This window comes from Vulpes lagopus, chromosome 2 (genome assembly GCF_018345385.1).
Source record: "Vulpes lagopus strain Blue_001 chromosome 2, ASM1834538v1, whole genome shotgun sequence".
NCBI lineage: Eukaryota > Metazoa > Chordata > Mammalia > Carnivora > Canidae > Vulpes > Vulpes lagopus.
In genome coordinates, this window is record NC_054825.1 from 172,029,974 (window position 1) to 172,043,257 (window position 13,284).

Sequence of the window (13,284 nt, forward strand, 5' to 3'; positions counted from 1 at the left end):
TTTCCTAATTGGTCTCTCTGCTTCTGCCTTTGACCCTTATTCCATCTTTTCTCCTCCTGTAGTTCTCTTATCAGAGAAGCCAAAGTGATCCTCTTACACTGTAAGCAGGTAATATCACTCCCATGATCAAAACTCTCCAACAGCTTCCCACCTCTTTCATAGTGAAAACCAAAATTATAATATGGCTCATAAGATCCAACCTGATCTGCCCTCCTTTCCTCCACCTACCTTCTCTCATTTCTCACTAGTCTTCTTCTCATTTGCTCTATTTCAGCCACACCAGCCTCTTTGCTATAACAGGAATATTCCCACTTCAGGGCTTTTGTAACTGTTGTTCACACTGCCTGGAATAACCTTTCCTCAATTATATGCATAAATAGCTCCTTTACCTCCTCCAAATCTTTATTATTATCTTTTCAGGATGCCTTCTCTGGCTACCGTATCTAAAATTCTAATTCCCTTCTCTCATTCTACATGTCCTTCTGTTTTATTTTTTCTCTTAATATTTTCACTACTGAATATATGTTATATCTAACTCACTCACCTCATTTATTATCTCATCCACGATACTATAAGTACCATGACAGCAGTTTCTCCTGTTTCAACACTATATCCGAAACATCTAGAGTTGTTCCTATCACACAGACAGCATTCAACAAGTGATGTGTTGATAAATGAATACCTGAAGAATCTAGAAAATAAATGTAAAAAGGGAATCCCGCTTTAGAAAAATATTTTAGAAAATACATAGTTCACACACAAAATATATTTTTTAAATGCATGACCAGTAGTAACCAAACAACTGCAAATTAAAGAAATTTTACATCTATGAAGTTACAAAGATTACAAATAGTAGATAACCATTGTTATCAAGGGTGTATGAAAACAGGCAACCTTATACTATGCTGATAATACTGTAAATTATTGGAACCTTACAGGAAAATAATTGGATAAACTTAGGGAGTCTTTAATAAGCACACATTTTGACCTATCCATTCCACCTTTAGGAGCTTGCCCCCCCCCCCAAATTAGGAAAGTGCCCTATAACAGGACACCTAGTTGCTGATAAACACACTGCTTATAATGGCAAGAAGTTGGAAAAAACAAATTACCCATCAACAGGGGTAAATATATGAAAATGTATATAGCATGAAAAACTTTAAAATGATGATATAAATCTACAATCGTTTAAATAGAAAAATGTTGTGTATTGTTAAATGACAAAGGTAGGTGACAGAACTGTATTTTTGGTGTAATACCAATTTCCAAGCCATCATGCACCTATGTATTCATATATGAATGCATGCGTATGTATTCACAGGAAGGTGAAAAGATGCGAAGTAAATTTTGATAGTTGCTGGCAAAATTATGAACGATTTTTGTTTTCTTTGAGCTTCTCCGTATTTTGCGATTTGGGGTGGGTAGTCGGGAGGGGCAAGGAGCATGAAGTTAGTATGCACACAAAACAACGTGGCCAATTACACAAAAATAAAATTCAAGATAAATAAATAAATACTAAAGTATTGGGGCTATTGGATCTCTCATTAAAACCTATTTCCAATCGCCACAAAGCAAAGAAACGAAGCCCTCGTACAAACGGTCGCACAAATCTACACACACGCAACCGTGCTCTACCTTCTATCCACGGAGTTTCTCATTCACTCGCGATCCCACATCACGCACGTTCGCATCCACGTTCCTCCCGAGACGTAAAAGGAAAAGCACATCCACACAATCGGCTTGCACACACGTTCTCACGGCCACACTCAGTCACAGCCACACGTCCGGCACACGTCCCATCGCGCCACACGCACAGCCCTCCACGCGCCGCTCCCCCGGCCTCAGGGAAGCGCCGGCACCGACACAGCCCTGCGGGCATCCTCCCCCAACACCACAGGCACCGGGTCCGCAGGCCCCTACTCCCAAGCAGCACAAAGGGTCCCGGGCTCAGAGCTCGCGGCCTCCCGAAGACTCACCCGCGAGCCCGCGGACACAGGCCCAGTTCCACACCTCAGCGCCGCCCAAGCGGCGCAGCGGGTGCGGGCCGGGTCTGAGGAACCTCTAAGGTCAGCGCCGGCAGCGGCTGAGGGCAGCACGAGCCTCGGTCCGTTAGACGCCGGACAACACTTCCCAGAGGCCCCCGCGGCTGGCGGGGGCGGGTCGGCTTTCCTGCGGGCGAGTAGCGGGAATCACCCACCGCGGCGTGCAAGGGCTCCCAGGGCGGCCGAGGAGGTTCAGCTGAGTTCTGCTGGAGCTGCTTCAGGTGAGCCCGGCACTCCCCTCGGAAACCAGGAGTACAACTTGGTGTTGAGAAGAATCTGAAAAGGTTCGCAACTTTTCGGCTACAGACTACATTTCCCAGAGGCCTTCACGGCCGAGTCTATTTTTCTGCAAAAAGAATCTTCCTCGGTATGGGTTGGTTGGGTCTCCCGGGGTTATGGTACATGATCCGTGAAGGAAGCGCTGCTGAGTCGGTTTAGTTCCGTCTGGTCCGAGGCCCACCCGGATTTCAGGGGGAAAGTGGGGGAAAAAAATCAGGGGCCCGGGGGCGGCAGGACCGGCCCGGCTAGCTTGAGCCTCAGGCTCCTGGCGGCAGTCAGACAAGAGGAGTGGCGTTGTGTGACCGTGTGTGGGAGATACCGGCCGTGGAACTTGGGGTAGGGTGTCTATGGAGTCGGGAGACTCTGAGGTCCAGGGACTTTGGGGGTCGTGCGAGTTCGCAACCCCTTGTGTGAGACTAGGGTCACGTTGTATGTTCTACGTGACCCTTTGATTCCGACCCTGCAAGTTTTTTCAGAGACAGTGCGCTTGTGTTAATTCTTTGTGTGTTTCTGATTTTCTGACTGGCCCCCTGTTACAATACCGAAACGTAAAGGTGACGCCAATAAACCACAGTCACCAAGACATGAAATGGGAGGAATTGGGGAGGTTTGTGAATCCATATGACAGAAAAACCCATGCTTTTTAATTCTGTGTTACTTCACAATGGGTGTGTGTCATATGGACAAAGGTGATACTCGTAATATAGAAGAGTCTTGTAAAAGAGGGCAAAGATGGGATCCCTGGTGGCGCAGCGGTTCGGCGCCTGCCTTTGGCCCAGGGCGCGATCCTGGAGACCCGGGATCGAGTCCCACATCGGGCTCCTGGTGCATGGAGCCTGCTTCTCTCTCTGCCTCTCTCTCTCTCTCTCTCTCTCTCTGTGACTATCATAAATAATAATAAAAAAATAAAAAAAGAGGGCAAAGACAGTTGAGCCGTCAAATGCAAGGTCATGTCTGGAATCCTAAGCAGCCACGACATCAGGAGTGAAAAGGGTACGGGAGAAAATAGAGAAATAACCAGGAGCAAAAACCTAAAAATCTAGCAAACCAGACTATGTCACTTCTGCCCTAAAGATCTCATTCTTTTTTTTTTCCAGCATTTCATGTGGGTTTGGCTCCGACTTCAGAAGAATTAAACAATCAACAATGACAGTTGAATTCTCTGCCATAATTTTGCAGTAGAGACAAAAATGGAGAAAATGTCTGTGAAAACACTAGCCCAATGCTTTTCTGCTATGGTATGTTGACAGAACAAAATGCTGCAAACTAGGGCACCCCTGGTGGCTCAGCGGTTTAGCGCCGCCTTCGGCCCAGGGCCTGATCTGGAGACCTGGGATCGAGTCCTGCGTTGGGCTCCCTGCGTGGAGCCTGCTTCTCCCTCCGTCTGTGTCTCTGCCTCTCTCTGTCTCTCATGAATAAATAAATAAAATATTTTTTTAAAATGCTGCAGACTGCAGCATGCTAAATATTAGGAACTTGTGGTTTTTGAAGGTGTTAGAGAGGCTTCTGACTCATAACCTTACCATGAAACTATGTGAAGGCCACATGACTAGATTACGACTAGGATTGGGATCCCTGGGTGGCGCAGTGGTTTGGCGTCTGCCTTTGGCCCAGGGCGCGATCCTGGAGACCAGGGATCGAATCCCACGTCGGGCTCCCGGTGCATGGAGCCTGCTTCTCCCTCTGCCTGTGTCTCTGCCTCTCTCTTTCTCTCTCTCTCTCTGTGACTGTCATAAATAAATAAAAATTAAAAAAAAAAAAAAAAAACGACTAGGATCCAGTAGAAGAGGTCTACTTTTCACTAGATGATAATGGGCACTATTTCAGAGTAGTGTGAATCTATGTTTGGGAAAGGACAAGGGATTCCCAAACACTACATAAGAAAGAACGTATCCTCCAAATGATTTTTTTTTTTTTAAAGATTCATTCATTCATTCATTCATTCTTGAGACACACAGAGAAGCCGGCAGACACAGGCAGAGGGAGAAGCAGGCTCTGTGTGGGGAGCCGACTGCTGGACTCAATCCCAGGACCCCTGGATGAGCCCTGAGCCAAAGGCAGATGCTCAACCACTGAGCCACCCAGGCATCCCTCCTCCAAATAAGTTTTGTTTGTCTTTTGTCTCTACCAATAGTAATTTTTTTTCTGTCTACTGTAAGAATTACTTTTGTTTATCATTTTGTTAAGAGATGATAAAAGAACAGAGTTGGTTGTTCTATGTACAGCTTCCTGATTTTTTTATACTTGTAAATTCGTCTATTTCTCCTTGTATTTTCTGTGAAGTTTGTTTTACATATTTTGAAGTTCTCGTATTGGATGATACATATATCTTAAGTTGTGATAACTTTCTGTTGTATTAATCCAAGAAGCTATTATGGAATTTACTCCTTATTTATAATTGCTTTTTTGTCTTAGTCTATTCTGATATTACTATAGTTTCAGCATCCTTCTTTTGGTTAGTGCATGGTTTATCCCTTTCCACCTGTTTGTTTTTAACCTGTTTTATTTTTAAAGTGTGTCTGTTATTAAACAGCATTATTTTAAATATAAATAATGACAATCTTACTCTTTATTTTGACATATTTAGTAAACTTATATTTAATGTAGTTGGGTTTTGGTCTGCCACTTTAGAATTTTTTTTGGCCTACCTTTTTTTAAATTTGATATAATTCTAGATATGCATGCAGTTGTAAGAAATAATTCAAGAGATCCTGTGTGCCCTTTACCCAGTTTCTCCCAACGGTAACATCTTCCAAAACTGTATATAATATCACAACCTGGATATTGACATTGATACAGTCATGATTTAGAATATTTCAGTCATCACAAAGATAATGTGTCCTTTTGTAGCCACACCCACTTCCTTTTTACTCACAGCCCCTTCTTTAAGGCCAGGTAACCCTAATCTGTTCTCCCATCTCCATAATTTTACCTTTCAAGAATATTTGATAAATAGGGATCCCTGGGTGGCGCAGCGGTTTGGCGCCTGCCTTTGGCCCAGGGCGCAATCCTGGAGACCCGGGATCGAATCCCACATCGAGCTCCCGGTGCACGGAGCCTGCTTCTCCCTCTGCCTATGTCTCTGCCTCTCTCTCTCTCTGTGACTATCATAAATAAATAAAAAAAATTAAAAATATATATATATAAAAAAGATGATTTGGCACAGTATATATTATTAAAAAAAAGAATATTTGATAAATAGAATGATAAAATATGTAAGTTAGGCATTGGTTTTTCATGCAGCTTAGTTCCCTGGAGATTCATATATGTTATTACATGTGTAAGTAATTCATTACTTCTTATTGCTGAATAGTATTCCATGTGGATGTACTATGTTTAGTCAGTCACTCATTGAAGGACATGAGATGTTTCCAACTTTTGGCCATTATAACTAAGCTGCTGTATACATTCATGTATAGTTTTGTATGTGAACATAAATTTTCATTTCTTTTAGGTAAACACCTAGGAAAGGTTTTAGAAGGAATTTGTCAATTTATACCAAAAACAAATGAAAAAAAAAGAAATCTATCTGGAATTTTGATTGAGATTGTGTTGAAAATACAGATGAAAAAAAAAAAAGAAAGAAAATACAGATGAATTTGGGAAGAACTGACATCTCAGAATGGTGAATCTTGTAACCCAGGAACACAATATGTACCCATTTATTTAGTTCTTTCTTTTTTCTCAGTAATATTTTATAGTTTTTGACAGAAAGGTAATGAAATCTTTTGTTAGATTTACCCCTAAGTATTTCAGAGTTTTTGATGCAGTTTTAAAGTACATTATAAAAATTTCAATTTTCAGTTGTTCCTTGCCAGTTATAGAAATACAGTTGATTTTTGTACATTGATCTTGTAGTCTGTAACTTTGCTAAAGCCGCTTAGTGTTTCTACTAGAATTTTGGATGTTCCATTGGATTTCCTACAGAGATGATCATGTCACTTGTGAAAAAAGACATTGGTACCTATTCCTAGCTGCTAAGAATAGTGATACCCATTTCTTTTCCAATCTGCAGGTACCAGCCACAAAATTATGGTTGGGATGTTGAGATTGATGATGGCACACACACACACATACACACACACACATTCACCAACTTATGAAAAGTTTTATCACTGACATAATGAAGCTTCCTAGGAAAAGCAGGGCAGGCTTCCCAGGAAAGTCTGTAATTGGTTTGGAAAAGCAAGGAAAGGAAATTGGCAGGAAGATTTTATAGTGGAGGCTTGTGTGGTTTAAATCTGCAAGTGTCACAGGAGGGAACACCTGAGCTTGTGGGGCACAAGAGAAAAGAGGAGGAATGAGGCTTAAAAGCCAGGAGGGGGCAGCCCAGGTGGCTCAGCGGTTTAGCACCTAGACTTTTTTTTTTTTTTTTTTTTTTTTTTAATGATAGTCACAGAGAGAGAGAGAAAAAGAGAGAGAGGGAGAGACATAGGCAGAGGGAGAAGCAGGCTCCATGCACCGGGAGCCCCGACGTGGGATTCGATCCCGTATCTCCAGGATCGCGCCTCCAGGGCAGGCGCCAAACCGCTGCACCACCCAGGGATCCTTAACACCGCCTTTAACCCAAGGTGTGGTCCTGGAGACCCAGGATTGAGTCCCACGTTGGGCTCCCTGCATGGAGCCTGCTTCTCTCTCTCTCTCTCTCTCTCTCTCTCTCTCTCTCTCGAATAAATAAATAAAATCTTAAAAAAAAAAAAAAAAAAAAAAAAGCCAGGAGGTTCCACCACTCCTGGTGCTGCTTGTGTGCTCTTGTGGTGCACACCTGGTGAAGCAGCAGCTGAGGAGGCTCCAGACCTCACCGCAGCTGGCAAACAGCCCACGGAAGGAGTCAAGACTGAACAATGATCCTATTCATTTGGAGGTGGCAGAACAGGATGCTCCTGTGGTGCAGATTTGAGATTAAGAGGGCATACAATACTTAGTAATCTAACAAAAGCCTGTTGTGAACAATAGAATTTGTTAATGAGGTGAATTAGATTCTGATTTGACAGGCAGCCAATGAAACAGACTCATCTGTACAGCTGAAAATGGGGGATTAAGATACAGTTGATGTGTTCAAGCCACAGACAGGAGGTACCTACTAAAAAGGGATCTGCTACATTACTCCAGAACTCTGCTCCTCCAGACAAAGAAGACCTTCTCAATTAGAAAAATGCAATTTGGTTCCACCCCACCACATCTTAACTATCACGGTATGGTTTTCTCTAGTCTTTCCTTTTCCTCTTCCCCATTCTTTTACCGTACATAAAGTAACTGGTGTATGTGCATGAGCATACTGCTCTAAAAAAAAAAAAAAAAAAACCCTAAATGACTGTGGTATGTTTTAATTAACATCAAATGGAGTTGGAATGGGGAAAAATATTGGTTCTGTGAAAATACCCTTTTTCCATTAGTGGTATACTCATTCAGCTTTTATCTTTATATACTCTAAGTTATTTTGCTCTGTTTAACAAAAACAAACATCCTTGTGTACCGTGTTTGGATAATTTTATTGTTTTCATTTATCATTGTTAAACCAACAATTTTACAACTTCTTTATACATAGCTGTTACATGTAAGGCAATCTGTCTTTAAATTAGGGTAAATTACTCTAAAAGAAATGAATCCTAGATAGTTTTCTTCCATATCAAGTGTCTTGTTTAAATTCGTAGGTTTTTTTTTTTTAGAGCTATGAGCAGTCAAACATCAAAAAAATGGAATTAGACTCATTACATTGTCTAATATGTATGCTGTTTATTTTCTTTTCACGATTTCACTGGCAAAAACTTTTAATACAACATTGTATCTGATCTTAGAGGGCAAGTATTCAATTGTTTTGTTAGGTGAAATGGTAGCTGAAAGGTTTTTGCTAGATGGCCTTCATTTAGGAAGGTTACTTCATATTCTCATAAGTGTATTTATTCAAGAATGGATGCTGATTTTTGTCAAATGCTTTTTCTGCATCTATTGAGATGATAATATTGATTTTTTCTTTTAGTCATTAATATGCTGAATTACACTGTGCATCAAATCTTTTTTTTTTTAAGATTTTATTTATTTATTCATGAGAGATACAGAGAGAGAGAGAGAGAGAGAGAGAGAGAGGCAGAGACACAGAGGGAGAAGCAGGCTCCATGCAGGGAGCCTGACGTGGGACTCGATCCTGAGTCTCCAGGATCATGCCCTGGGCCAAAGGCAGCGCCATACCGCTGGGCCACCCAGGCTGCCCTGGGCTTCAAATTTTAAACCAATCTTAGGTTCCTGGGATAGACACCACCTGGCCATTGTGCATTATCATTCTAACAAATCGTTGGATTCAGTTTGCTAAAGTTTTTATTAACAAGTTCATGAGGAATGTTGGTCTGTAGTTTTTGGGGGGTAATATTTTGGCTAGATAACTCCTAGAGTGGGAAGATTTTCCCTCTTTTTTAGTATCCTGAAGGAGTATACATAGAATTATCATTTTTTCCTTAAATGCTTAAGAGAATTTTAAATGTTTACTAGAAATTAAAATTAAATAGAAATGTGTAATAGAATTTTTCAGTGAAGCTACCTGGGACTGGTATTTCTCTCTCTTTTTTTTTTTTTTTTTTGTAGGAAGGTTTTTAATTACAAATACAATTTATTTAAATAGATAGAAGGCTATTCAGGTTAACTACTTTCTTTAATAACGTTTCTATTTCATCTAAGTTGTTTATTGGATTAAAGTTGCTATGAGGGGCACCTGGGTGGCTAAGTCCGTTAAGTGTCTGTCTTCCGCTCAGGTCACAGGATCCCAGGGTCCTAGGCCACACATCATCTGACTCCCTGCTCAGTGGGGAGCCTGCTTCTCTCTCTCCCACTGCTGCTCCCCCTTCTAGTGCTCTCTCTCTGTCAAATAAATAAATAAAATCTTAAAAAAATAAAGTTGCTATTATATACTGCGCTGTCCTTTTAATAGTTGTAGAATCTGTAGTGATGTCACCTCTCTCATTCGTGGTATGGGTAGCTTGCTATTTCCTTCTTTCCTGATTATTCTGGCTAGTTTTATCACATTTATTACTCAAAGAATTATCTTTTAGTTCTATTGATTTTTTTTTCAGTTTTCTATTTCATTGATTTCTGCTCTGATCTTTATTATTTCCTTTTACCTACATTGTGTTTAATTTGTTCTTCTTTTTCTAGTATGTTAAAATAGAAAATGAAGTCATTAATTTGAGATTAATTTCTCTGCTAATACAGTATTTGGTTCTATAAATTTCCTTCTGAATACTGCTTCAGTGGCATCCCATAATTTTCATATGTTTTCACTTTCTTTCAGGCCAAACTACTTTCTAATTTCTTCTTTAATCCATGAGTTATTTAGAAATGTATATGTTTCCAAATATCAGAGAATTATCCATGTATTTTTCAGTTTTTGATTTCTGATTCAGTTTCATTGTGAAAAGAGGCTTGTTTTTTGGTCCAGAATACGTTCTGTCTTTGTAAATGCTCCATGTGCACTTGAAACTTTTTTTTTTTTTTTTTTTTTTTGCTGCTGTTGGTTGTAGTGCTCTGTAAATATCAATTAGCTCAAATGACAGTGTTTTTCAAATTTTATGTTTTAGCTTATTTTCTGTCTACTTGCTCTATCAATTACTGACAGTGGTATTGGAATATCTGACATTGTGGAATATCTGACATTGTGGATTTTTCTTTCTTCCAGTTTAATCAGTTGTTTCATGTATTTTGAAACTATTGTTAGGTGAATAAACATTTTTGATTGTTATTTCCTCTTGATGAACTGACCACGTTATTATTAGAAATTATTTTTGTTTTGTTCTGAAATCTACTTTGTAGACATTAATACAGCTATTCCAGTTTTCTTTTTTTTGACAGCTTTATTGAGCTATAACTCACATGTCCTACAATTCACCTATTTAAAGTGTACAGTTCAATTTTTGGTGTGTTACATTATTTAAATTTTATGTTACTATAAAATGTGTAACAAAACTTGCCATTTTAACAATTTTTAAGTCTATAATTCAATGGCATTAAGTGCATTTGGAGTATTACACAATCACCAACATTATCTATTTTCAAAGTTTTTGTCACCCAAAATGGAAACTGTAATCACTAAGCATGCTGGGCAATCAACTCTCAATTTCTTTCCAAAGCTCCTGATAACCTCTATTTTCTTTCTCTATGAATTTGCCTAATCCAAATATTTCATATAAGCAGAATACAATATTTGTTCTTTGTGTATACGACTTATTTTAGTTTGCTAATTTTTTCGAGGTTTATCCATGTAGTAGCATATTATCAGAATTTTATTCCTTTCTATGGCTGAATAGCATTCCATTCTATGTACATACCACATTTTATTTATAATGCTATACTGAACACTGGAATACAAGTATCTGTTCAAGTCCTTGCTTTCAATTACTTTGGGAGTAGAATTGCTGGGTCATGTGGTAAATCTATGTTAAACTTTTGAAGAATTACCAAACTGTTTTCCATAGCATCTGCACCATTTTATATTCTCACCATCATTGTACAAAGGTTTCAAGTTCTACATGTCCTCATCAACATTTGTTATTTTGATACCAATCCTAGTAGGTGTGTAAAGTGGTATTTCTTAGTTTTATTTGCATTTCCTTAACTGCTAATAATATTGAGCATCTTTGTATGTCTTTATTGGTCATTTTTGTCTTCTTTAGATAAATATATATTTACATTTAATATACAATATATATTTACAATATCTTACAAAAGATATTTGCTCATCTTTTAATTGGGTTGTCTTGTTGAGCTTTAGGAGTTATTTTTCTGATATTAAATCCTCTAACACATGCTTTACAAATATTTTTACCCATTCTGTAGGCTGTCTTTTCACATTCTTGATAATGTCCTTTCCTGATAATGTTTTTAGTTTTGATGAAGTCCAATATATCTATTTTTTTCTTGGTTGCTTGTGCTTTTGGTGTCATATCTAAGAATCCATTGCCAAATCCAAGGTCATTCTGGCTTTCTCTACACAGCATTAGCATGATTATCTTTTTCCATCCTTGTACTTTTAACATATTGATAGAGTTATATTTAATTTCTCATAGGCACCATATAGTTGAGTCATGCTTTATGCCATCTGAAATGCTGTGCCTCTTAATTGAATGTTCAGATAAATTATATTTAATCTGATTATTGGTATAATCAGATTCTCCCATCTTGCAATTTGTTTCCCATCTGTTTTTTTGTTCCCTTCTTTTTCTGACTTATTTTGGATTGAATAATTTATGTAATTTGATTCCATTGTATCTCCCTTGTTGGATTATTAGCTATAACTTTTTGTTTTGTTAGGTTAGTGGTTGCTATAGGGCTTCGAGTGTACATCTTTCACTTATTATCGTGTTTATTCAAGTGATATTATAGTACTTCACATAGAATGTAGGAGCCTTAGGGGCACCTGGAATGGCTCAGCTGGTTAAGCATCTCACTCTTGATTTCACTCAGTTGAGTTCAAGACGCACATTGGGCCCCACACTCAGCGGAAGTCTGCTTGTCCTCCCTCTGCTCCTCCCTCCTGCTCCTGCATATGCTCTCTCTCTCAAGTGAATAAATCTTAAAAAAAAAAAAAAAAAAAAGAAAGAAAAAAAAAAGAATGTAGGAAACTTACTGTAGTTTATTTCCATTTACTTCTCCTGGCCTTTGTGCTATTGTTATCATAAGATTTGCATATATATCCAAAGCTACATTGTTTTGTTTAAACAGTAACCTAGGGATCCCTGGGTGGCGCAGCAGTTTAGAGCCTGCCTTTGGCCCAGGGCGCGATCCTGGAGACCCGGGATCGAATCCCACGTCGGGTTCCTGGTGCATGGAGCCTGCTTCTCCCTCTGCCTATGTCTCTGCCTCTCTCTCTTTCTTTCTCTGTGTGACTATCATAAATTAAAAAAAAAAGAAAAATAAACAGTAATTTATCCTTTAGTGAGATTTACTTAATAAAAAGGTCTTACATATTTACCCTGTAGTTACCATGTCTGATGCTCTTTATTCCCTTGTGTAGGTCCAGACTTCTATTTGTTATTCAATTATACATATATTTAGCCTCTGGAGGTTGCCTTTCTGCTCAGTAGTATTCTATTTGTGATTTTTAAAAGTTTATTTTGTCTGTGTATATCCCAGCACCGTGAAGAGCATCTGGCACACAGTAGGTTCTTTCTAATCAGATATCACAAGCCATCCACATGCATTAGAGTAGTCCTCAGAATCTGTCACACACACTATCCTATTACACTCCTACTCCACTCTTACCAGTGTCTTTTCTATTGTAACACATTTTCACAGGTAACCTCACAAATGTCACACAATAACATTCTTACACATGGTCAAAGAAAACCAGCATGCCCACCCTAACACCCAGAGTTTTACAGAGAAACAATGACAGAATCATGCACCAACTCACAAAATTACAGTTGGGACAGAACTTGTGGGGAGACAATAAACAAAAACTTAAGGGCAGCCCTGCCGGGGTGTGGTCCTGGAGACCTGGGATCGAGTCCCACGTCCGGCTCCCTGCGTGGAACCTGCTTCTCTCTCTGCCTGTGTCTCTGCCTCTCTCTCTCTCTCTGTGTCTCTATGAATAAGTAAATAAAATCTTTAAGAAAAAAAACTTAAAATATAAACACTGTTGTTCTAAGGGAGTATAGATCAGATGAAGGCAGTCAGAGAGGTGTGATAGAAGGCCTTTTTGGAGATGTGACATTTGTATCTGAAAGGACAGGATAAAGGAACTTTGCAGATACCCAGCAGAAGAGCTATTTTAGGAAGGGGGCACACCTTCACAGCCACAATCACCAAATCAGAAATACAAGAACCGTATGCAAAGGGTGACACTCTACGCTGACTCCTCCTCTCGGCTCTTCAAGGTAACTCACTCCCCAAGCAAAAAAAAACGCTCTAGGGAAGGCGGGACTGGGTGGAAGTATAATGCACCTGCGCACTCTCCTCTCTGTTCCACACTTTTTCG

The 13,284-nt window shown here is 39.4% G+C and overlaps 1 protein-coding gene across 4 annotated transcripts in view; it reads right to left on the reverse strand.

Moving 5' to 3' along the window:
• LOC121485454 (zinc finger protein 569) overlaps nt 1-2,125 on the reverse strand; it is a 50,972-nt gene extending 48,847 nt beyond the window's left edge. For 2 of the 4 annotated variants that reach the window (XM_041745827.1, XM_041745826.1), the window contains exons 1-2: nt 1,977-2,125; nt 545-691 (exon numbers count right to left, since the gene is read on the reverse strand). In XM_041745827.1, coding sequence (XP_041601761.1) covers nt 545-549 — 5 coding nt within the window. In that variant the 5' untranslated portion in view covers nt 550-691; nt 1,977-2,125. The remainder of the gene's footprint in view (nt 1-544; nt 692-1,976) is intronic. The other 2 variants (XM_041745828.1, XM_041745830.1) reach the window with 2 other exon arrangements.
• Between the last annotated feature and the right edge of the window lie 11,159 nt (nt 2,126-13,284).